The sequence below is a fragment of the Hirundo rustica genome, chromosome 3 (assembly GCF_015227805.2).
Source record: "Hirundo rustica isolate bHirRus1 chromosome 3, bHirRus1.pri.v3, whole genome shotgun sequence".
Taxonomy (NCBI): Eukaryota; Metazoa; Chordata; class Aves; order Passeriformes; family Hirundinidae; genus Hirundo; species Hirundo rustica.
In genome coordinates this window covers 90,140,802-90,168,032 of record NC_053452.1, presented here as the reverse complement: position 1 = coordinate 90,168,032, position 27,231 = coordinate 90,140,802, and the positions used below count along the sequence as shown (strand labels likewise).

The window sequence follows — 27,231 nt, the reverse complement described above, 5'->3', positions numbered from 1 at the left end:
TATTCTTTTGGTTTAGAAACCCATCACATACTGAATAGGCTGGAACACATCCCATAACCATGCCAAACATTAAATTCCCCACCTTTCCCAGTTCTAAACCTCACCCCTCATGACTGTTCCCATCTCTCCAATTTTTCTGAAAGCTATGCAGTCCTGTTACAATTGTATAGTTGCTCTTCTCTATTTCACCTCCTCTTTTCTTCTTTTTACCAGCAGGTCTGCCCAAAAAACTTCACCTGTTTTTTTTTGTTTTTTGGGGTTTTTTTTAAAGCCTATCCATTCTGTTTCATGAATATATCAACTTTGTGCTGCCATGAATGTACATGGACAATTAAGTGTAATTACCATATACTATATAAAGGAGGGGCAAAAAATCCCAAAGTATTAAAACATTTTTAAGTATATATACTCATTTCAAGAATCTTTGCCATTCACTGAATACATTTGCACAGCACCACTACAGAGGAGTGTTCCTTCTAAATAAAATATCCCAGGCATTTATTCCTTTCACTATCCATTTCTTCGGTTTCTAACTCATAATGTTTCATGGCAACAAAGTATCGGATAAAAGTTTCACCTAATGCTTCCTTAATGCACGAATCTTCCTCAAGTGCAACCAGAGCATCTTCTAGTTTCAGAGGGATTGACGAATGTTTCAGATCACCAGTGTGATTTTCTTCTTCAAGCATATCATCATAGCTGAGTCCTCTCTTTACTCCATCTAGACCTGCAGCAATAGTAGCAGCAAGGACCAAGTATGGGTTTGCTGCAGCAGAACTTAATTTATTCTCCAGGTAAGTGCCTTTTCCACCATGACACTTGACATTAAAGGCACAGCTGTTATCATTATATGCCCATCTTGCATTTACAGTCTCTTTTGATTCTTTACTGTATTTAGAGTAAGGCTTGCGGCAATTGGTGGTAGGAGCCATCAAACAGCTGATAGCTGCCGTGTGTGCCAGGAGACCGGACAACCAATTTTTCCCAAGCTCTGAGAGCTCCTCAACTCCGTAACCTGCAGAAAACAAATTCTTCTGGCCATTCAGATCCCAAAGGCTGTGTGATAGAGACCCCAAATTGTAGAATCCTGATTCTGAGAAAAAACTGGCCACATAGTTATACTTCTTAGCCACCTCTTTGAGGCCTGTTCTAAACGTGAAGGCACTGTCAGCTGCATCTAGGCCAAATGCTGGATGAAAAGTGATCTCCATTTGCCCAGGCCCACTGGAAGAAGAAAAGCTTTCAATGTTGGCACCAGCATAATACATTCCTTCAATGAGCTCCTGAATGAAAGTCTGGTCATGGTTATTTAGTATTGTGGCTGCAGGAAAGGATATTGTCTTTGAATTTACAACCTCAGTAATGCCATAAATACAAAATTCATAAGTGAATGCAGAGTGCAAAGAAAAGCCATTGTCCTGAAGCTGGCTCAGCTGTTTCTTGGCAATGTGCCTTGGGGAGGTCATTAGCGGAGTGCCCAGCACGGTGAAGGAATCACATATCACTCTTGCAGTCTGCTCAGTCCAGGGTAGTATTCGAAACGTTGATAAATCAGGGTTCAGAATTATGTCACAATTGAAATTGGTTGCATTTATGTAATCAAATTCATTATCTTTAGGATTCAGTGTCAGTTCAAGGTAACTTCTGGGCATGGCAATACCATGAATTGCTTTCTCCTAAACACAGAGCAGAATGACATATTACCAAACCAGAAAAGAGCTCAATGGTATTTTAATGTATATAAAAGATGTAAATTCAGATTCTCAGGTGGAACAATGATATTTTCATAAAAGAACACTAAAACACAGTGATCACTGACGTGAAGGGTAAGAGCCGGTTACTGTGTCTTTATAAAGCAGAACAACATTCTGCAAGATTGCTATGAAAACTGTGACATCAATGATAATTTTTTTAATTTCCATAAAGGACAAAAAAATTGTTCAATATTTTTCTTGCATGGTGTTTATATAATTAAAGGTATCACCAGTTAGGTGCACACTTTGCAAGTCAGACTTTTATCTATAGTTTATCTATTTAGCTTCCATACCCTCTGACCATTTTGTTTATGTAGGCCCAAGTGACCACACAAGACTCATATCAATTAAATTCAGGCTCTTGCTTCTCTCTAAATACTGTTTTTCAGGTGCAGCATTTAACAGAAAAATCTCACTATCTGGACTTAAAAAGTTTGGGATAAAATGTAGGGAAACACTTCCAGGTGAGAAAATCTCATAATTATACTTTCTTCTCCATTTGAATAGAAAGCTGCAACTGATAAAAATTAAGTGCAGGTAAGACCCCAAAGAAGGATCATCTACCTTCAATCAAGCACCTTTACAACTTACTTTACGATCAGACATTTTTCTGATGAAAGCTGCAATTAGGCCAAGTTCTATGAAATGGAATTTGGCTCATTTTTACATCTTACCTTTATTCTTCCAAGGGGAAAAAATTACATTTGTGTGAGCAGAGACAGAGCAAATCCAGAAAGGGGCAAACGCAGAGCTGAAAATAGCCAATTTTGCATATCCAGATGGAAACTGCATGTGGTAACTTCTCTTAATATGACTGACTGACTGAATGAATGAATGAAATCTGTCTTCTTTTAAACAGGTTGCAGTCAACAGTATCAATGTGTGACACCCATAACCAAAACTGGTGAACTCTGCTCCAAGATGTCTAAGCTGTCCAGTTTTGCATTGAAAAAGGTATAAAAGATGACTACTTCACAGTAGTACCTCTCCCTCCTTGAACACCGCTACCTAATATATCCTGCTTCCTAATTTGATTTTTATTTCCTGAATCATTACTATGGCAAATATTGCTGTTAAATCATCATGCAACTCAGTGATATTTTCCTATCTTATTTATAATTATGAAATTTCTCCTAACAAAAATGATTTTATTTAAGTAATTTTATTTCTTTCAGTGTTTACTCCTTTCTTTTTTTGCCATTTAGAGATGTTCGGTAAACTAAAATTTTTATAATGTGTTGAATCTGAAAAGATATTTCTGAGGGAAGAGATTATTAGAACTTCAAAGAACTGAAATTATTAGCCTTATCTAATTAGATTACTCTTTGCAGGAAAAGAGGAATAAATTATTGCAATGATGAAAGAAGTCTAGATCCTTTGGGAACATGAGTAAGGGGAGGGAACAGATAATTTTTTTCTAAGCTGGAGTTGCTGCCTGCAATATGAAAAAAACATAATTTAAGCATGGGGGCATGAAAACACATAAAGGTGCAACTAGAAACCAAAAAACTTACTTGAAAAAATCGAGAAGGAACATTCTTTGATCTTGACACACCATGGAGGTCTATTGACTCAAATCTGACAAACTGCACGTTGTCCCTGGCCATCTGCTGCTTAATAAATTCAATATTAGAGAACAGGTAGAGGAGAGTTGAGTTTCCAAGGCTGTTTACATCAGGATCTCTGTTGAACGCTAGAAGTGAAGAGGAATGTTCACGTCAAACAAAATAATGAATGCTGGAATAAGGCTGCTGTCCTAAAAAGTGCAATAGTAGGAAATTGTGGCATAGGGTGTAAAAACAGGAATGAGAAAAAGATATGGATGATGAAACAGTTTTGCAAATAAACACACATATTTTTTCCCTGACATCCTGTATAAAGTTCCTTATTTTTTGGAATGGTCAGTAATTTAAACTTTTTTTCAATTTAAACAGAGAACACATGGTAAAACCAGGAATTTATGAGATTCACTGAGTGTTTTTAGGAGCAAAAGCAGTAACAGGATACCTATTTCTCACTGAAAAGTGACAGGATACAGATCCTGTTTCTTCAGTGACTTTGTAAAGTGCATTGATACCAAAACAAAATAAAAAGGGCACTTGTCTTCTAGACCTTTCTTGAGGCCTCTAGAGGAGGATCACTGCCTTCTCCAGCACAGGCAGTGACTTTTAAGGGAAGTTTATGCATTTATGCATTTTCTGTTATGGAGTCATCTTATCAATTGTATTGCAGAAGATGTAGAGCTCTATAAATTTCTTGACATGAAGGCAATAATACCTGAATATAACTTCTATAATGGAGCAGAGAGATGGGCACAGTAACTTCCTTTCACCAACCTTAATCTCTCAGCCTGCTTTTCTTTTGAATATCTATGTTTTGTTTTTATTCAAGTTAAACTACATAAGGTATTAACTTCCATTTAGTACAATAAACTAAAATGACCAAGAGTAAAATTTTATATTAACAAGCAAAAAATTGGGGAAAATATATTTCTTTTCACATTTCTGGGGGAAAAGTCCTCCATTCTTCCTAAGACTGTGCGCAGATTAATTTTTGCAGATGTTTCAAATCCATGGTGGAAGATCACCAACAGCAACAATTCACCACCAACCTTCAAGTGGGAGTTTAAAGTTCATGCTGAGGCACTCTGAAGGTTGGTGGGAGCAATCCTAATCTCTCCAGCAACAAAATACCCAAAGCAGAGCAGATCTCCTCTAGCAGTAGCCAGCAGGCACAAACGCAGCTTTATGACCTCTCCTTTGGGACAAGTGACTGCCAGGTGCAAGGCTGTAAGAAGGTTCACTGGCTGGCCCAGCACAAGGCTGACAGACTATTTCCTAAGAAGGGCACAAATGCATCTATAATCATAGACTTCTCAGAATCTTTGAGTATTACTGGAGCATCCTCCAGCTTAGATGGCAAGGGGGATACTTTAGGTCAGTCAAGTAAGAAAAAAGATAAGTAATAACAGCGCTCCATGAGGAATGGCAGCTGAAAGCACAGGAAAAAAAATAACTAAATCGGAGAACCGAGTAAAAATTGAATTGAAAGAAAATAATTTTGTCACATTCACTTCTCCTCATGTCATCTTTCTCTTTGTTTCAGCTCTAAGTTCCTTATAGATTTTTATTTTCCCAATGTCTTCTATAAACATCGGGGCAATACTCCCTTTAAAAGATGATTATTAAATAAGGAAGTCACGTTTAAATGTTTTGTGTGATACTCACTCTGTTACAGATGCTGCCAAAACACAAGAGCACGTGGGGAGGGCTGACCTTGTCTTGCCTATGCCACCTAATTTATTTGAATACCGCTTCAGTCATCCTGTAATGTTGTTCTACAACATGTGGGTTTTCTGGCATTTGCCAGATATGCCTTTTTTATGAGCATGACCATTATTTAGAAGTTTATTAACAAGTATAAACTGTGGCTGCTCAATAGATTAACAGAACTTTAAAAGATTCTGAAAATCTTCCTAAAGTTTATATCAAGAGAATTTTTTTAGCTCCACGGACAGAAATCTGAGGCTTTTACCTTTAAAGCTGTGCTCAATGCCTTATTTTATACGTGTTTAATTTCCTTGGCAAAGATGGTAAATATTTCCTGTCAACCTCCTGTCACACTGAGATTTTATGTCTTTGTATTGTTCAAAGTAAGGCTTGGCTGACAAACCTTGACAGCCATCAACTTTTGATGTAAATTTTGAAAGTATTTCTTAAAATGCCTTGAAATGTTGTCTGTTAAATTTTCATCTACTGAACAAATAGTTTTCAGGTAAAAATACATAAATCATGAAAGAAAAGCAACTTTAACTCTGATCCGATTCATTATTTTAAACAGTATTCCTGAGATATATAGATCATATAAATCAATATCTAAGAAAAACACAGATATTACGTGCATTCATATTATTATTGATGCATAAATTAATTTTAAAAATATAGCTACAAATATACTTAATTTAAACATCTGCCAATGGCAGGTGATTTTCCAAATTTTATATATGTGTGTTGTCTTCAAGCTAAAGTTATTTGAATAAATACATAATTCCATGATGTGAATAAGCATTAACAGAAAATTAATAAACAAAAAATGTTTCTAAAGAACAGTAAGAAAGCAAAAATTAATAACTAAAGAAGCAAGAATTTGGCATCTCCTGTTGGACTTTTATGATCGAAGATATATATTTTTAAATTATGAGAATAAATTTTGTATATTGGTCTAGTATTAGCCTAGAATTGATCTATATACCAATGTAAACACCCTACTAGTCAAAAGACACTTATTCATCTACAAAAACTTTTTCCAAAATATTTTAGACTCAATAAAAACCATCATGCAGCCTTCACATACTTTTTAAAGTTCACCTTTGATATCATTTGCAGATTAGCTTTCTCATTGAAATAATGTTTCTGTAAATTGTAAGATAGATAAAGATGTCCCTTCTGACTGATTTTGGAAACATGAGAGGGGATTTGCCTCTTAAGTTATAATTACTGAATAACTACTAAGTGCTGACTTTTTTACTGCCTAGGACCTAAAATATATTTTCTTGGTAGCCACCAAATAAATCACTGTCAAACTACATCCGTGATGCCAATAATTACTAAAGTTTGGAAATGTGTAGTAGGGAACAAAATACTCTGTCTTTACTCAGTTCATATATTCATTATCCAGAGCATTAGTTACTAGAGGCAAAGTAGATAATAAATATTTGACAGGCCTAGCTGATTTAGAATCACAGTCTAAAAGTTTTACATTCTTCTAATGTAAAAACATTCTGTTCACAATTATAGTTTTTCCTCTAGGTTTCTGGGTGTCTGGAAATGAGGGCATCTTCCTTTTCACTTCAGAAAATCTCCTTAAAGAAGCATGTAAGTTCCATGAGATGCTCAGATCTTTGTTCAGATTTTCATTTTAAAAATCAAATAAAAATCCAGACTGGCCATCTTTCTTTAAGCAGATCATTAAATATCTACATCAGTTTCACAGGACACAGAAAAGAATCTAATATTTGTTTGTCTTTGGTTCTGTCTGCATTTCCCATTTAAGTAACCATTGAGAAACAATTGGTAATATTCCTGTTTCTACCGTAATTAGTACAAAATATCTATAAATACAAACTATCTTCACATATTCAAAACATATTAATAGCACAAAACTTAAAATATTACTAAAAATAAAAAAAACATTATTATTGTTATTATTAATAATAATAATAGTAATAATAATAGTAATAATAGTAATAATAATAGGGGAAGAGTGGTGCCATTCTTAGATTATTAATATTGAAATCATCCAGATTGCTAAGAGCAGTTAGGGTAAATAGTTGACATCAGCTTTCCCTTCTCAGCAACAGAAAAATGCCAAAAGAGAAGAAAGTGCATGTCCCAGATCAATCTCTCGTTTTCAACTTGTTCAAGGCACCCTTTTCCGTAGTCTCTTAGTAAACCACACCACGGCTAAATTAAACAGTTTCTCAGTTCTAGAAGAGGTTACTAGGTTAGAAATCTAACACAGCGTGCTCTGAAGATCTATTTTGACTCCCTTTACAAAAACAGATACCTTGTGTGGATGGTATCCACTAGCAATGAGTCTCACAGGGTAATCACACAGTTACATTCTTCTAAATCCTATGAAAATTCCTCTGAGAATCAGTTTTAAAATGTCAGTTCTTCCTTACAATACTCTGGTTTGTAAATTTAAGAACAGATAGCTTACATGTTTTGCACAGCATGTTATTTACTGTTCTCACTTTTGCCTTCAAACACTAACCACCTTTATTTCTCAAACCTTATATGACAGCTTTTCCTACAGTTGATATAATTCTTATTGCTAATTGCCTATTCATATCTGGGTTTTTTGACATGGTAAGTAACATGAGTTGAATTTGAATGCTCTATTGATGTGAATAGTTATCAGAAGCTTTTACGGTTGCAAAAATACACGATTTCCACTTCTTTCTCACCGAAAAAAGTTTTGCCAAAATTGTTTACTGATTTGATTTCTGCAGTAAAATACATAAAAAATTTGTTTCCTACCTTGTATTGTAACTCACCTCTAAGACTCTTAACAGGGGAATAAATATGTAAGCATACCAGAAACCCCCAAAGGATCGGAGACAGTAAAAGAATTTCCCTGATCTGTTTGACAGTGAAACTTTCAATTAATTTTCTACATTCATTTCTTTGTCTCATGACTGTCTGCTTTCTTTTTTAAACTTAATTAAAAAGCAGACTTTTTCCTGGCATGGCCATGGAGAAGCTGAGCTTTTTCTTGACTTCTATAGCTAATTTAGAGACTGACATATAGCTTCATTCAACCATGAATTATTATTTCCAAAGTGTATGACAACAACATGACACAGCTTCTCAGAGAAGATACATCTTCAAGAGTTAAATGCAAGGTACATTTTTATCTCTCAATAAATGAAAGATAAAATAAATAACCTATATTTTTCTACATTACAGGATATTTTATAAAAATGGCTCCTCTGTAGTGAAGGAGAGAATCATCACAGTTGTGTACAAAATTTAGAGGATTTGAAAACAAAATGTGCAGGTGTCTGAAAGAAATTTAAGTTGTGTAATACCCAATGGAATTACCTAACTGATAATCCTAAATAAGATGAAACTGCACTGACCTATCTTTCTTCAAAATCAAACAGAAAATTTGGATTTATAGAAGGAATCACTGAGCATAGTTCAGTGAACCAAGGCTTATACTGTTGCAATCTGGGAAGTCCCTTCTGTTCTAAAAATATTTGTCCTTGTTTAAAAAAATCCAGAGAGTCATATAACAATTTGTGTTGAAAGAAACCTTAGAGATCATCTAGTTCCAGTGCCTATGCCAGGAGCAATGACATCTTCCACTAGACCAGGTTTTTCAAACCTCCATCCAACCTGACCTTGAACGCTTCCATAATGAGAGAGAGCACTATGCTTAATAAGGAGCAAGGTTAATTAGGGAAGAGATTTGGTATAGTATTGAAGGTAAGAACTAAACTTCTCATGCATAGGTTGTAGAAGGAGAGGCAGCTGGCGAACATAACAAGCAGAGAATTTATTTGCCTTATATTAGGTCCAATCTAACAATTTTTGCAACCTTTAACTATTACTATAAAGAAAGTAAGCACCTCCAGTGTGTGGGAAAAATTACTGTCTGCATACACCCCTTTCTCACACAGTCATGTGTGACTAGCTTACGACAAATACCAGAAACAGATTAGCTGGAAGAGGAAAAAATAGATCAGAAAGACTGGGTGGAAGTCCTCTCTGAGCATTTCTCTTTTATATAGATTATGAGGAAAAATGGGAAGTCATAGATTCACTGAGGAGGAAGATTTCAGCCATTATTACGGAAGATTAAGGACTAGAGGTTTTGGTTGCTTTGGTTTGTTCTTAGAGTTTGTTAGGTTAAAAAAAAAAAAAAAAAAAGTGAGTTATATATAGCTTAGTTCAGAAAGAAAAGGAAAGAAAAAGTACAAAAAAATATGATTTTTTTTTCAACAGAAAATAAGGGCAACCAACACAGTTTAGAAAGGAGCTGAGCTTCAGCCCTGCTATGCTCCAACTCAGTTCAAAACATAGAAAAACAGAGAAAAGTGGTGTTGAACCACAGATAAGGCATGAGGAAAGAACATGAAGGAGCAGTATGTCTGATTCTTCACTTTAGGGGAGTTGCAAGAATGGCACAGATTGTGTATAATACAAAGTGGAAAAGGGTACCAAGTAAAAAAGACAGTCCTAAGTCCCAAAGTGAGATATTGTTATGCTGCAGAAATCACAGCAGAGGCAGTGACTATGAAGTGACCACTTATATCCCCTGATGGTTCGCTCACAGCTCCCAAAGAATCTCCATTTCTGTTTCCTTGTGACTGACTAGATTTACTGAGCAGAATCAGTGGGGGCAGACGTCTCCTCCAGGTGAGAACAGAGGATAAAAAACCACATGGGGAGTTGAAATTTGGTTCAGAGTGTGTGAGCAAATTTGTGTCAATGGAGATAAAAGCCTAGGATATTTCTTTGTCGAAGGATTCATAATTCTGTCCCTAAATATTAGGTATCATCATTTGTTAGTGCCTCATATTAAAAATAAGAGTTTTGGACAAGTCAAGAGTAACAACATAAGATTAATATTGTAGTAGAAAAAGATTTCTTGTAGGACTGATGAAATCCACTTTTAAGTATGAAATACTTAAAAGCCTGAAGTGTCTTCTTGATATGTTTTTCTTTAAAAAGCCAAGTTAACAAAGGAACTTAGTATTTGGGGTCAGTGTGTGATTCTTGAAGCATTCAGACTTTCTTGTGTGCTTGAAATTTCAGCAGTCACTAGGTAGCCACTGATGCCTGCAGCCATAGCTGAAACATATTTTCTTTCTTCAGAAAGTTTCCTTTCGCTCAAACCTGGTCTCATGTTGGTCATATTTACATGGCCATATACTTGACTTATACTGAAGGATATGAGTTGGGAGGACCTGCTTCTGGAGCTGTTCTGGATGTCCAGCTCTGCAGTCTACACTGAGTAGATTTTAAAACATTTTTTTGTCCTGGCTACAGACTAAGACATGCAAAGCAAATTTGAAGCCTCAGGTGACTGACTTATTCCAGTGGTTTGCTCACCTACAGCTACCTGGGGGTGATGTGTTGTTTCCTACGGTCCAGAAGAACGATTTCTCCTCGGCCTGTGTGATGTCACCAGGCTCACTTGGTCCTTCTGCCCACACGAAGTGCATGTGGCTGCTGAGGTCGCCTGCAGTCCCTGGCTCTGGGAGCCCACATCCCCCCGTGTCAGAAGGGATGATAAACCAAGACCATGGGGTATTATGATCCTTGGGTGCTTCACATTGCTTGAATAAGGTTATTTCCTTCGGCCTCCCCTCTGGCTGCTATAGTATTAACATTCTAATTTAGTAGCATGCAGAGCAGCAGATGGTAAGATTTCACTTCAGAGAAGTCAATATGCACCTACCTTATGTGCTATATTATACATATAGCACATGCATTAATTCATCCTGTGCACATATACATACTGTTATTTTTTGCTGTTTGAAATCATCCCTCTTTGTCTCCAAAGAATGCAGGAATTGAACAGCTTAAGAAGCACCTGGTAACTGATGACTACATACCAACTTGCAGAAACGCACATAGCTATCAGATATAGACACTTCAGCAAATAAAATTCTTAAATTTAGGTTAGTGCTGTCAGTAGATTCACCTAATGAGCTGCATGTGTTAGTTTCTGTCTTTCCATGGAAAAGTGCTTTAGACTGAGTTTTAGCTTCAGCTCCAGTTTCTCTGACATTGTTCAAGTAACATTTTTCTTAATAACCCAAATATTTGACGTCTGCTTCTTTTCCATCATTTTTTTCCCATGCCAAGCACTTATTTTCTAAAAGATATGACAAGAAATGGACAAAATGTATATGCAGTAATATTTCCACATTGTCCAATCAGAATTTTGGGAAAAAAATGGATTTATCATTTTAGAGAGATGTTAGCCATTTAACTAACATGTCTGTATACAAATTCTCCGATGTACTCTGAATCACTGATGCTCAGCTACATGTTTTAACCTTTCTCCTGCTGATCTCTAGAGATTGTCCCTTAACTGTGTACTTTTAAAACAATAAAGTATATTCCTGTTTTGGCCATATCTCAACACTGAGTGGATCTGAAATATAACCTCTTGTAATTTTTCCAAACATTTTGGATGAAGTCTTCTGATTTCAGCAAGTTCAGATATTTGAAATCTTGCAAATTATTGGAGATTGTATTTCAGATCTACTCAGTGTCAAGATATCTTTAGATTCAAGACTTAAGGCACTTTGATAATTGAAATATTTAATATAATATTTTATTCAAAGAAATGGAAATATTTAGGACTTGATCTTATCAATCGATAAATTACCACAGGCAGCAATAAAATACTGCTTATGCAAAGGCTTATTAATCAGTGCAGAATTTTATCTAAAACTGTATTTTCTTCAGTTCAGTTACTGAATGCATTCAATGAAAATTAAATTTCGAACACATACATTTCTTATTAAGTAGAAGCTATTTCTGTACATTCCATTTACTAGTTGAAATGCACAGTGAGCCCTATAACTTGTTTGGTCAAAGCCAAATAGAATCCAAACCTCATGAGATTCCAAAATGTTTGATATTGAATACTTTTCTGATGAGACAAAACAGTTTTCTCCCAACTCCCCTCATAGTTAGCTCTTATCTGTAGGTCTTTTGCAGTCATTGCTACCACCAGTCATACAGGGCAGGATTAGTCCCAGGTAACTTTAGGCATCTCAGAGTTAGACAAATGACCTAAACTTATCATCACAGGGCTTCTTCCCCACTGAGTGGAAATATACACCCACCTTCAGAGATCAATTTTTCATCCACCTTTAATACCTCTTTGAAGAAAAAATGTCTGTCTTTACTGACTAGGTAATAAGCTTGGATTAGCTACTTCATGTTGAGTGGTTAAACTAGGTTGAAATCTCCCTGTGGAATCTACAATTAATCTCATTATTTCCCTCTACCTCGAAAGTGCTGCTATGACTAAGTATAATTAGTCCTCTGTTTTAAAATATACTTGCTGGTTTTGCAGACAATGAGAACACAGTAGTGTTAAAATTTGGATAATGAATTTTGCTAGCCTTTATCAATGTGAAAAACAATGTAGTCTGGAAAGGGAACAGCATCAAGCATAGGCTGAGCAATAATCCTCTAACCTTTTTATTCTAGTAAACATGAATAGAGAGTGATTCAAGCGTGAAGTATCTTTTCAAAGCTTTGTATTTCTCATGCAATGCATTGAGTAAACACTGATACTGTTCATGGATATATTTTTCAGACTTGCTCAAACTGGATAATGCAAAATGTCTACCAAGAAATCCTGCAGCAGCTAACAATTGACATGTTCAAATGTCTGTTTTCAGAGTATCTTGTAGCAGGGTTTCTATCCATCTGTCAGGAGACTTGAAAAAAGCAGAGTAAATTAATATTATTGTAAACATTTAATTGCTATCATTATATTTTGTTACATAGTTAATGATGGATAAAGTGTTTTATCAATGAAGAAATTCATACATCTTGTATCAGTCAGATAAGTCGGAAAGAAAGACAGCTGTCCTGGAAAGCTGATAATGTGATCTCGGACTGATGCTCAAGGCAATGTATTAATCTCATATTCATACAACTAACAAACTGGTGTTTTGTGCTTCCTGTAAAGAGAAGAACAAACTTCTCAAGCCCATTACATTATCACAGCTAATAATAGTTTCCACTTTGTTGATGCAGTGAGCACAGAAGCTTTTACAAAGAAATCACAGCCTATTAGTAGCAATTAATTGTCTCTATAAACACTTCCAAAATGGACTTATTGAACAGCATGAAAATAAGTGCAAGTTCTCTCTGCCTCATTTGCTTTTCTTCCCCTATAATTTATAAGAGATGTTTTTGCATTCCAATCCTCTCACAAGAAAAATAACTGAAAACATCGTCCCTACATGGGAGAAATTTCTGGTGCTGGAAATGTTTTTAAAAAAAGGAAATTTAAGAAGCCCAGATGCCACCAGAGCTTTGCAGTATCTAGCAGAATTTTGGGAAATGCTGTCTGGACTCAGTTTAAATGAGGAAATATTTCAATTTTAGTGAAAAAGACAGGACCACTTGTGCGTGAAAGTTTTTGGCAGGCAGTTGGGCTTTATAAATGAATGCCTTGCTATTAAAAAAAAAAAAAAAAAAAGAAAAAAAAAAAAAGGCAGCATAGATGTAGAGCACAATATCCAATCCATCCTCATCACACAGAAATTACAGGTGTCAGCTCTCTCATGCACTAGCTCAGACTTAAGTTTGCAGCTTAGCAAAAACACCACGAAACAACAGGAGCACTTTCTTTAAGAGGAGAGCAGGTGATGTTTAAGTATCCTTACCGTCGAGGCCTGTGGAGGAGTCAAACTGAACCTCAGGAGCTGTGCTTTCTGCAGGTGTAGGAGCTGCTGGTAGTCCCAGAATAAGGTGATCCACATCGCTGCCCACTGGTTGCTGCTGATCAGAGCCGGCAGAGCTGAGGACCAGGACGGTTTTGCTCTGCTGCCCCATTCCCTCCTTGTGGAAACTGAGATACTTCTGTTTTTCCTCTCCAAAATGGGGACTAAAGGTCTCAAAGGGTCTGCCCTGCTTGTCAGCTGCTTTCTCCCGGGGTTTCAAATTTTTCTGAGCAAAAGTACCACCTGCCTTGCTACAGAAATTGAGCCCATGAGAAGGCAGATGACCTTCACTCAGCAGGTTTTTCAGCTCTTGAAGACTTCGTTTAGAAATGCCAGATGCCCCCTTGAAGGACTCAGCAGTAAGGCCCCCTGGCACGGATGCAGAACTTCCCAGGGAGCCCATCTTTGTCACATGAAATTTGACAACTTTTTCTTGCATCCCACCCCGTTCTTCTGGCTTACCCCTTGCCTGCTCAGTGTCCTTCTCCCCCTGCACTGCCTCCATGCAGCCACCTTTCTCTGCACTCCTTGCAGGCTGCACTCTTGTGGGCAGCTTCATCTGAGCTGCTGTATCTGTTTCCTCGTGCATTTTTCCTAATACTCTTTTCCCAGTATCAGCATATTCCTGAGTTTCTTGTGTTTCTACACACCAGTCTTCTTTACCATTGCTGCCAGAATTGGAACTGTCGTGACCTCCTCTGTCCATTTGTACTGGAGGAAAGGCAGCGGGGTTTTGGAGAGACTGCTCTGATGGCAGTTCTGAGCAACCAGTGGTTCCTTTAAGGGGACAAGGATCTGGGATTTTTGAGGTGTGGGACAATTCCATCTTCTCATTTTCTAAAGGAAGAACATACTTTGCAGGGCCTTTGATTCCCTTTTTCCTTCTGAAACCACATATATTGTTGCCATCAACTTCATCATTGTCACTTTCAGACGTGTTCTGTAACCAGCAATAAAATATACAACCAAACAACATGCATGAATGACACAGAACATGGCAATGGAGCACTACCACCTGCTGGATTTACCTTGTAGTACTTCCACTACTTCTTGATGATGGAAGTCTCTGTGAATGCTTATTTTGATCTTTAAATTATCTAACAGAATTCTTTTTCTTATATTTTAGAACAAAATTGGAGAAAACACCTTCATAATATTGGTCTTAGGCAGATTTAGTGGATTACAATATAAAACATAGTGCATTGTGTGACATAATTTGCCAAGAATATGTCCTTTAAAGTTGAAAAAAATACACTTTAGTACTTACAATTAAGTATATTCCTGGTCATATTAAAAGTATTTGTATTTATAAAGGAAATTTATTGCCCTGAAACACAAAACATTGGCAATTCTTATGAGCATGAGGATTGAAACCTGAAAATAAACAGCTTTTAAATTAATTTCAGGACCTAATTTGGACAAATAACTGACCTTTCAGAACAGTGTTCAAAAGCAAAAGCCTGTATTTGGATGTTTAAACAAGAAAGAACGCAATGTTTTCCTTTATATATGACACTTATATAGTTTATATTGCAGTGGTGGGAGCAGATTTTAAAATGGATGCAAACCTGTGGAAAATGTGCATAAAGGAGCTACAAAAATTCATGTGCTTGCATTATCCCTAAATATATCAAATGTCTGGATCATCATCTCTCCTAAGTATCCTGATCTTTCCTCAAGTGTGATTAATTTGATGGTGACAGGAAAAGGGACAGGAAATCAAAACCAGACACTTTCAAATTAAAAATAATACCACAGATTTCAATATTGTGTTTAATTATCATGGGTGATTGAATTCCTCATCTCACAATGCTTAAAAAAAGACTCCCTAACTTAGTTTAACCAAAATCACTGCATAGCCACTCACAAACTGTTATATTACTAAAGAACACCTACTCAAGTATATATTTAAGAGATATGAACTCTCCTTGGTTTGCTTGGGTTGGGCTGGAATTAGCAGCTGTAAAAACATTGGGAAATCAAGGGATATCCTCTGAATGAGAGGTCTGAAAGACCATTCTTTACCTTTTCCACAAAGGAATAATCTGCACTCTCTCCAATTTCTGAATTTCCAGAAGAAGGGATCTGCACAAAAGCAAAGGGAATGCCAGTCTGGATAAGGCAAAAGTGATTCCTGTTGGCAGACAAAAGCACATAGAAGGAAAGGCAGCAGCATCCAATGTGCATATGGAATGAAGCAGCTATGTGGCCTGCATTAAGTTCACTAACAACTCCCCTTTTTCTGCATTATTTCTCCCTTTTTTTCATTATTTTCTCACCATAACATTTTCCCTCATTTTGTAGTCAAAAGAAGTTAACAGCTTCTCTCTTAAGGAAGAGCTCACAGGAATATTTCCTCCCTCTCTCCTACCTGCCCCACATTCCCACGACGGGCTGTATGAACAGCTCCTTTGGAGCTCCCCAGGACGCCACTGGTGGTGTGGCAGGCAGCTGGCCAGCAGCTCCGAGGGGGGGATACACCCGTAACTCCCACACGCACACCCTGACAGAGACACGCCCGTGATGCCCACTCGCGACCAAACACAGCCACTGGTGCAGTCACAACAGAACTCCTTTCCTACCCCAGTTTTAGCACTCTGTGTTTAATGAACCCATTTCTTCATCCAAGGCCTTTGGTTTATTCACATAACACGCCCTATAATACCCCATAAAATAATTCTGGGTATTTTCTGATACCCCTACACATTCATCCATGCAGAATAGACCTAATTCTTACAGCTCCGTATCATCATGGAATAGAAATGTTATAAAATAACTTTTTTGAAAAACAAAGTGGACAAAAACCAGAATGCAGAATTACAATTTTATTACTATCCTTAGTAAATACAAAAAGGGAATGAAGCTGGGAGAAAAACAGTAGGGGTGGAGCAACCAGGGTCTGCCAAATGGAAAAATACAAGACTTAAAATAAAAACGTCATCATATTAAATTTCTAAGCATATAACATTACTTTTTGAGAGAACATAGAATTCCAGCTATGAAAGCGAGAGTCATTAAAAATGCATATTTTCATTAATTTATGACAAATATTTGCTTATATTTTGTGGCAGAGGCTGCCATCATCAAAAATATCTTGATTTACAATTTATGGGGTTTTCAGAATTGTTTCCTTTGAGTAATTCAAAACCAGTAACATAATCATAACGCATTTCTGCTTTATAACGTGTGCTGATAGCTATAGAAAAACTTAAAATTAGACTAAATTTTTGTCTGTTATCCATATTGTAGATGTCTGAAAAATGTTCAGGAAAGCAATGGAAGGAAAGTTGAGCTCATCCTTTTTCATAATGCCTGTACTAAAGTCAGACAAAGGATTGTTCATATGTCAAAAATAAAATGTCAGAAAACTGCTTATTCATATAACTTGCCATTCTAAAGGATTTCATGAACACAGGATACCATTCCCACATTATAATCCTTACAAAAACAAATTCCTTCTGAATAGACATGAGCAGGATAAGGACTGATCACTTACAAGTTTGTAAATAGAAATGGTTTTATGCAACAGATCTCTAAAAGCTGATGTGTCTATAGTAGTTTGCAAAGGTTTATTCTCCATTAAGGACTAGGCTATGATACTGCAGTTTGATTTTAGACTCAAAAGAAATACTGTACCTGTTACTCTTAAACAAAAACAGTGATCATTTTTACTTTCAAATAAACAAAACTCTTACAATTATACAGAAAACAACCTGTGCATTACTTTAGGTCCTCAGCAAAAGGCACATTGTGATTTTTGGCAGGGAAATTACTCATAATTTCCAAAAAAACTCAGATATTATGGACTTTCATTTAGAAAATTTCATTTTTCATTTTAATTTAATTTAATTTCATTTCATTTCATTCACATTATTTTCTGAAGTGAAATAAACATTTCTATATTTGTTGCAAGGTACCACTACAGCATCTCTTAATATTAAAGACAGTCATATGGGTGAGATGTAACACAGACTTAAACTTGTCTGTGTTTGTCTAGTAGTTTATGTTGTGTCTACCATCATAAAAGGCTTAGTACATGGGTACAGAGGGGAGACCACCCAGGAATTGGACTTATGAATTATCTGTTTAACTTTTTATTTCTTGAAAGTTTTTTGGTTTTTTTTTCCTACAGAAGACAGGGATAGTTAAGTAAAATAGTGCCTTGAAAGATATACAATGCAAGTGAGGTGGCTAAAAATCATTACTTAATTTAATTGAACCATGTGTTGTGCTGTGCTGAAAGGAAAACAAAACAGTCATAGCATTGATACAGAAAAAACTCTGACAATTTTAATTTCCTTCCTGAATGTTCACTTTTTTTTTTTTTTTCTCCTGCTCTGCATCAACAGTACTAGGAAATAGGCAACTTTAAAGTTCTTTTACCCAACATTTGTTTCAGCATCAATTAATTTTTGTTTGCTAATTTTCAAATATGTGCTTGCACCTTAAGTCAGAGGTCTTGGCAGTTCTGAAATTTGCTTCTCTGTCTCAGCAAGGGAATGCTTGGGCAGTGATTCAAATATTTCTGCCAGAAGAATCAGCTCCAAAATACAAACAGTGAGAGCCATATTATGCAACATATCTGAGATTTGAGTTGTTCTTTCTGAAGTTTTATCGGATGCTATTTTTCATTGATATTTATTGGTACGTCCCCAAATTCTGATTTCTGTTAGGTCTACTTGTTCCAGTGCTGCAATTTGTGCAGATACATTGATTCCATCTGCTCTGGAGTCTGCAGCTGATAATGCTTCAGGTAGAAGTGGACCAGTACAAGTCCTACAAGAGGCAGGAAGAGCTGGCTGGATCACACTCCATTTTCCTTTACGGATAATCTCAACTCATAAATAACAGCTTCACTTGTCTTCACTACGTGCCTGCTGTGTCACTCTGAGAACACAAGAGTCTGGATGTCTCTGACTATCAACAGATAGGGCTACACTTAAGCTTTACTGCAGCATGTTAGGGCACATGCAGGTAGGAAAAGGAAAGAAGAGAGGACAGCAACAGCAGGCAAATATTTCAGCATTGTGCAGATGAAATTGCTTGCTCTACTTAACCAAATTAAGTACCACTTCCAGCACACGACCAAGATTCTACATCTGAGGGACATTTTATATCTTGTGGTAACCCAGAAAATGTAAGTCTAAAGCAATTCTTCTTAATCATTTTGTCTTCATTTTTGGGCCTTGTACAGCTCTGAAGTGGAGCATTAACTATATCGTGAAATACAGCACTGCCAAAAGGCAGTTCATCTGTAAACCTGCCCAGCTGAGAGCAGTGGAAATGCAGTGTTGCCTTTGGGAGGAATAACAAATACTGAGGTTTGTGGTGTGTGAAACAGGTGAAAATCCAGGGCAATTCTTGAATTTTTGCCTTAAAATTATATTATAGGTGAATGAAAATATATCTGTAGTGTTCTATGTGGCAAATTCAGATGATGCAGAGGGAACCTTCCTTTTATCTCCTACGTTTTGTCTGTTTCATGACTTCAGGCAAGACTGTAAACATTATTGTATTTTATAAACCTCTCTCAAGAATATATTTTCAAAAAGAAACATGGAAATGAGAAATAAGAAACTCAGTAAAGCATTTGAAAGGGGGGAAAAAGAGAGAAACGGAGTTAGTCTAAAAGGAGCTCTGAGTAACCGTAGATGAATAGCTGCAGAAGGATTTCTATCAAAGGAAAAAGTGAAAGAAGCAAGGTGCAACTCTAGCAGAGCTTTAGTATACCTAATCAACAAAATAACTCAACGTTCCTTCTACTGACTACCTAAAAAGTGATGCAAGCATTCAACAAAATACAAGAAGGGCTAAGTCACATTTTCATTTTTTATTTCACTTCATTAACTGATTGTTAAGAGGTCAAATTGTGATGATCTTTTTGAGTTGGAGCTATAGATTTTTCAGGAATGAAAGATTATTTTTGTAAAGAGCACCTAAATTTCAAAATCCGGTAAACCTAAGAAGCAGAAAAACATGGGAAACTAAAACAAAAGTCAAAAAATATATAGGATTTAGTTAGATTATTTTTTTATTTATGAAAAGTTAATTGCTTCACTTAGGTTTGATTTTTCTAATTTTTTTTAATCATATAAAACACTGTTAAAAAACTGAAATTAAATGTCTCCAATCTAAAAAAAGAGTAAAAAATATTGTTCAGGTCATGCTGACATGGGACATTATTCACATTGTTTGAACTTTTTTCTGGTACTAATTTAAAAGTCAGCTTTTCAGAGTTTTCAGGTAATGCCATATTCTAAATGCTGAAGAATTTTTTATGTCCCACTCTGCCTGTTACCACGTTACCCTTTACAGCACTCCCAGGTTGGTACATCAAGTTTATTTAATCTTTTTGTGCAGTAATGAATTTCAAATACTTGAAGCCAAGTCAGCAGGAGGTGCTGCTTAAGACCTCACAAAAGAGTACCCATTGAGCAGGTAGTTTAGTGTCTAAGTGCTTTCCCTTCCCCTTTCCCTGGCAGGCAGAAAGCATTGCCCTGCTGCTTCCCCAGCAACCAGTCAGTGAAGGAGCAGAGGATGCAAGAACAAATTATCTACTGCTGGGAATTATTGAAGCTTCACTGGAGTCACTGGAGCTACAATGATTTGAACCAGGACAGAATCTGGCCATGGAGTTGTACCGAGGACAAAAGAGATATTTCCAGGGAGTATCTCCAAGCACAAAGAGGGCTTTTGGCTCTTGGGTGCAGTGCTAAAACAAGGTGTGGGACAATAAACAGACTCTGGTTGTTTGTAAGCGAGAAACATGAGGATCGCATACTTTGCCAAGATATTGCTGTGACTAATTTCTCCCTCAGTGACCTTGTTTGATAAAGTTGCTCTTTGAGAGTGATTTACTGCTACAAAAATCTCACTGTGAAGGATGTGAAAGTGGCATAAATGTTAGGTACATCTCATTATTTTACAGTTGGAGAAGTTGAAGCACAAACTTGCCATAGGTCAAGGGAGACGCGGCAATATGAGGAGCAGAAAACGTCTCATTCCTTCTTTGAAACTTTTGAATATTCTCAAGATTATTAATATCCTTCATGTGAAAATGAATGGAGTGAGATTAGCTCACAATATTGTTCTATTTACTTTCACATCTAACATCCGCCTTTGTCTGTTACACCCATTCAAAGCCTTCATACTACATACACAATTACCAGACAAGCTTCTCAAGGTCATTGATTACCTTGCTGCTTCAAAGCAACAGAGTTGTCCTTGTAACAAGATTATTTGCAATTACTTTCTCTTGACTATGCTACCTGCACTGTGTTGAAAAAAAATCCCTAAATAAGGCAGAATCTCAAAATGAATAAACTGATCCTTCCTTCACAGTAGTTTGGGACCACAGAAGTACCAATTCAGGACCAGAATCTGTTTCAAAATGCACTTATATAGAAACTAAGCATTTCTGTTTTGGTTGGTAGCCTGACTCAAGAGTGTCACTTTCTAATCCAGGTCAGATCCTGATCCACAGATTGTAGTGCTTTCATTTACATTAATGAAGTCAAAGCCAATATGTTTCCCCAATAATATTAATAGGATCAGATTTAAGACATCTATTTCTGTTATTTTTGATAAAGCTGTAAATGAAACTAATAGGAAGTAAAAATCTCTTAGACTTGCTTCCTAAAGCAAATGGAATGTTTTCAGCTTAAACAAGAAGACTTTCTTTGACCTCCATTTCCTTCAGAATCAGACCGTGCTCAACATATGTGCATGAAGAGCCTTGCACATTATTCATAAGGAACAACACACTCACTTGAAACATTGAGGTAGATGGAAGAAGTATTTTATATATGTATATCTGCTCAAAAAATCATTCATGATCAGTCTCTTACCTGCTGAGCAAGATCTTCCTTTTTGTTCATGTCCACTTCATTCTAGTTCAGGTCACCATCAGAAATGGCCTAGTAAAAATCTTGTAGAAAGATATCCCATATTTATAGGCACAGACACAATGAAGGTTAGTTCAAACAGAATTGCTGTAAAGTTCTTTTCCCAGAAGGCCACGCAGATGATGAACCGTGAAGAACAACTTCAACGAGTCATGCCCAAGAGCACTGCATTCTGGAACAGCATGGAAGTAGTAAACTGACAAACACACATTATTAGCTGCCTACCTGGAAACAAAGACAACTGAGCAAAAAACTGGTTTGCTCAACTTTTCTCCCCACAAAAGGCCTTTGTCCTGTAACAAGCCATTTCTGTTCTGGAACAGAAGCCATTGTTAGGCTCCTTAGAGGTAAAACCTCTACTGGGCATTGTAACAGCAGTATGTTTTTGAGGCACATGAACAGGGATTTGAAAGGCACAGAACACTGCAAGAACAACATGCAGCACCAGCCAGTTATTCTGGCTTGCATGTGGTAAATTAATAGTGATGGATCTGGTTGTATTAGAGTTGGAGAGGGGTCTTTTTCGCACTAGATAACTAAAAACATTTCAAAGATTATATGGTTAAGCTTGTTTTTTTTATTTATTTATTTTTCATGTTCAACATGTATTCAAAGGACTGGTTTTAACTAACATTTCATTCATCCAAGTTCCTTTGGTTGACACAAAGTTAAAGGATGGCCATATTGTTTTGCTTACAGCAACTCTACCTGACAATCCATCACTCAATAAATTCAAGTAAACATGATGTTCAGATTGGCATTTAATTATGTGAAAATTCAGGTTTGGCATTCTTTTAATACCACCCACCACCCCCCCCCCCCCCCAAGTTTGTTAAAATTACCCCAAAATAATGACTATACATTTGGAGCTATAATTCACAAAAATCTTGGGCATCACCAGTCCAGTGCATAAATATAAGTGCCCAAGTTCCAGACTGGGATTCTGAAAATCCTTCCTTTTCTTTTAGGCTAGAGATCCTACATTTGTGACTCCATCTATGCAATTTCTGTAACTGCCCCATTCTGAACTGCCCCGCTTGCCACAGACCAGAGCAGGCAACAACTGGAAGTTCACTAGTATTCAAGAAATAGGCTTACTTACATGTCTTGACATTTTGTCACCCAGACATTAAAAAAATCTACATTCAATAGGACCAGGCTCCTACAAGACAGATAGCATGGAAGTCAGCATTTTGCTTTCAGAATAGTTCTTTCAAAAATGTTTTCGTCAGACGGTCGTGGTACAACAGTAAGAACAATTGCACAGTTCCTTTTCTAGGCAATGTACAGCCATCATAGACCTACAGTCTGCCATGGCAGAATTGCTTGTGAGCCTGTTAGGATGAGCTATGTCAAAAGGACCCTTCTGAACAGGACTACTCACATCAAATTGTCTGAGAGGCAGAGGCCAGATGGCAACAATTCTTCTGGTTTCCTACTTTTTCACAATTTTGAATGAAAGCAGGAACAACCTCCGTTCTTAGTTTTAAAAAGACACACCTCAGGTTAAAAATCTCATTTGTCAGAGCAAGAAAAATATCCTTCACAATAGTCGTCAAACACTGGCATGGGTTGCCCAGACAGGCTGTGGGATATCCATCCTTGGAGGTATTCAGAATTTGATTATAAAATGCCCTGAGTAAACTGAGGCAAGTTCAGAGCTGGCTCTGATTTAAGTGGCAGATCAAGGATGATAACTACCACAGATGCTATCCAGAATAAATTATTATATTATTGTACATCTGAAAAATTTATACATATTTTAATTAACTTCTTTACATTCTTCAAGTGCAAAACATCTCTTGTACACTTCACATTCTGTTCTACTCTGTTCTGCTAAACAAATCATAAAGACAAGAAAGAGAAACCTCTGCTTTAAACAGTGTAGTTGAGGCACCAATCTTGCAAACATCATTAGCAAGAAACAATTTTTTCATTAACGCTTGAAGAATCAACTGTTTCCATCTCAAGTATTTATTAGGTCCTCTTAAAAAATTTCTGAGATTTGGTGGCTTTTTTTGCTTTTTGGATAGTGTGAAAGGGGAAGGAGGGGGATTCTCTGCCAAGATCTACCTGCAAGATGCTGCTGGTTTCAGAAAAACTGTGCTGATTGGAGAGTTTGAGAATCACATCCAGAAACTGATGGAAGCTCATTTCAGATCTATCACAACACACAAATTACTGCAATGAGTGTGGTTTGGTCAGTAACACTCATCATCTTCCCACCTTTGGGAAATAAGTTAAGATAGATCTACTTGAGGTGAGAAAAATCCAGGGGTTTATAAAAAAAAGTCTTTTATATACACATTCAGAAAGGCAGTTTCTGTAACTAAGCTTTTGTAAAAACCTGCCTTCAAATGGATATGGGAGAATTCTTTCTAAAACAAACCTCTCTACAGTCTTCCCCCCAAAACAAACAAACAAACAAACAAACAAACAAACAAAAAAAAACCACCAAAAAAACCAAACCCCAAACTCTTGAGAAAGGCATTCTAGGAGGGAGAAGTATTCTGACAATGAGAAGGGAAGATAAAATTGATGGAACAATGTTTATTTTATATTTATCACTGAATTCTGCATGAGAGATATTATAAGTGGTGAATTCCAAATTCTTGAAAACCCAGTTTGGTGCTGGCCACAATAAGAAAGGGCCAAAAAGTATGAAGTAATATTTACTGCTTGATCAGGAACACAGCTGTGAGAAACAGCCATGCCATGCTCATCTACCCCTTGTTTCCTGGCAGATAGATGAGATGGGTTGGGGCAGACCTGACTCTTAGGCTTGTCCTAAAATGCTAGTTCCATCTTTCATCCCCTTCTCCTTTTCTACTTCATTACAGAGGAACCTTTTCCAGTCTTAAAACCCTTCAGGTAGGTGTAGCAAAGTTCATCTTCCTTGCTAAGAGGCCTCGAGACAGTTTCAATTTGGCATTAGCATAAACGTGCTAAAAATGTTCTTTTTCAGGTATACTGATTACAAAACAGTTTTTAACATCATTACAAGTAAACCAAATTCCTCAAGGGCATGTACAGTGCAGACTAATGTTTTCATAGCTATATCACAGGAAAGGAAGCCTGAGAAGAACAGCTAAAAAAGGTGTTTTCTGGAGGAGAAACAAAGACTTACACGAAAGAATCCCTTTATTTTACAATGTAGAAGAGATATCATGAGTTTGCATAATTATTTAATTTAAATATGCAGGGCTTCAACCACAATTTATCAAATACTGATATAAAAGCCTAGACAGATCAGAAATATAACAGAACAAGCATCACAAAAGTGGTAACTTAATACTTTAACTACAGATACTTTGTATGCACTGTCTATGATGAATAAGTGCTAATGATAAAGTGCAAATGGCTCATTATCCCATTAGTAGCTCTTCAGCAGCTAAAAAAAAGAGAACCAGCTTCTCTGGTGACAGCTACTGAGGCAAACAACTTCCAGCTCAGGGGAAAGATCTACTGGTGAGTGGATGGGAACCTTCAGATCGACTTCACTGTCATCGTGGCTTAGAACTACTCATTCCAGCAACAGAATGGTGTTTTTTTCATGTATTAAAAAAAAAAAAAAAAAAAAAAAAAAAAAAAAAATTATCACTGCTTGTACTCTCCTCCCATTTAATTTGGTTCTCCAAGGGGGAAAATTTCTATATACTCTGAATTAACATCACTTTAAGCAGCAAAGAATCAGACTTTGGAGCATCCACCAGGAAATTATTTTTTCTCCTAACAAATGCCCGTTGCATTCATTTGCTAAAAAATATTTTCTCACGTTCAAGAAGCCTTCAGAATAAAAAGCCTTTTAAAGCTGCTTAGCATTCTTATAACACGTAGAGATTTCCAGCTCGGGGCCAGCTGACTAGTGCCAACTACTATCCACACCACACAGTATTGTAGGGATACATAGGTTACAATGTGTTTTGCCAGACCTATTGCAGGAACTTTTTTTTTAATAGCAAAGACTCTTGAGCTCTCCAGTTCCAGGGCTGGCACTTACATGGCTGACAAAAGCAGGTGGTCACTAAGTCTCTCCCACACCAGTATAAAATTATAAAATTCTATATTAATACCTAAAGGCCGGTATTAGAAAGCCAAATGAGAAATTCGAACATTGAAATCCCTTCAAGGAAATCTAACCTAATGTGTTCCTTCACTAACAGGATATATTTCTTCTTTTACCTGTGCCTTGCCATCATTACTAAACAACACTGTATCTTCTATTCACAGGGTCTTTTTCTTTGCTTTTTTTCAGAACTGATATATTATTCAGAATCAAGATTTACAAAATATTTCAGCTAATTAAATTCCATATTGCCATTTAGTAAAACAGATTATTACAGCTTAGATTTGCACTGAACCATCTCAATTACTGGAGCTATACTTCTCCTAGCTCCCCTTTTAAATTTTCCTCATATGGTTTTCTCTTCCTGCATTCTCAAAAGGTAGGCACAAATGGTGTTCATATCAAATTGAAACCAAAATAAGACCATGACTAAAACAAGAGTTCCTGTGGCCCGAGATCTACCCAATATATTTTCCTTCTCCCCCTTCCCCTTTATGGTGGCAGTATACACTCAATTCCCTGGCAGTCATGCTCTGCCACAGTGCAGCTGCTGGACTGGGTGAGCAGCCACAGAGCCATGCAGCAGTCAGAGAACTGTGTCCTCTTTCCTGTGCCTCTTCCAGCACAGTAACACATGGGAAGGCTGCCTTGCAGCATGGCCCGACTCAGAGCTCATCACCCACGCGGAAGCATGACCTGTCTGGAGAGGTGCTCCAAAAAGCAAGGCACCAGGCACTCCTTCCCATCAGCCTTGTGGCTGCACCTGGTCCTGTAATTAGCAATTAATATGGATTACAGTAAATCCAGGTAGTGCTTGACATTCTAATCCTGCAAAATACATCATGTGAGCATTAGTACAATTTTTTTCAGTTTTACAGCTACCCCTGTAATTCTGTCTCACTATGACATGCTCCCTGAGGTGAACTACAAGAAACTGCACAGCAGAAACTGCGTAACAGAAGCCCTGACACCATCTGTGGCAGCTGGGATTTTCCACTTAATATACCATGAAAATTCCTGGCAGATGTAAGAGACCTTGACACCTCAATACAGCAGTGTCACCGGCTGAGGTTCTGTAACTACAGATCTTTGCACTCTGTGTAAAGTCTTTGTGATTTAATCTGGAACCACACCAGTTTGGGAGGCCATGAATCCATGCTGGAAGAAGGTCAGGTGGTTAATGTTAGTTCTCAGCATGGACCGTGACCAGTGAATCATCATTTGACTCTTGCTGCCTTTTGTTACTTGCCACCACCCTCCACAGATCATTTTTTTCCCTATACACTTGGTCTGCAAGAGCCTTTTGACACTATGCCTACCAACTCCATTTTAGCAGAAGGTTGGAGAAAATTCATGGTGCCTTATGGCCTTTGTTCACGTGTCTTGCAGACCCTCCAGGTAAACACAGTAAGATGTCCATCACACCTCAATCACTTCAATTTTTCCAGGATTATCCCTGCTTGCTGGAAAAAGAGGAGAAAAGTGTCACTTAATAGACTTGGCCTTTTACTTAGACTT

General features: G+C 37.0%; 1 protein-coding gene across 2 annotated transcripts in view; it reads right to left on the bottom strand.

Moving 5' to 3' along the window:
• Positions 1-476: 476 nt before the first annotated feature.
• The window catches only part of LGSN (lengsin, lens protein with glutamine synthetase domain), a 67,789-nt gene continuing 41,034 nt past the window's right edge, over positions 477-27,231 (bottom strand). Inside the window, exons 1-4 of one of the 2 annotated variants that reach the window (XM_040060399.1) lie at positions 21,591-21,620; positions 13,687-14,683; positions 3,269-3,447; positions 477-1,676 (exon numbers count right to left, since the gene is read on the bottom strand). In XM_040060399.1, coding sequence (XP_039916333.1) covers positions 477-1,676; positions 3,269-3,447; positions 13,687-14,683; positions 21,591-21,620 — 2,406 coding nt within the window. Of the gene's footprint in view, positions 1,677-3,268; positions 3,448-13,686; positions 14,685-21,590; positions 21,621-27,231 lie in introns of those variants that run through there. The other variant, XM_040060398.1, reaches the window with a different exon arrangement.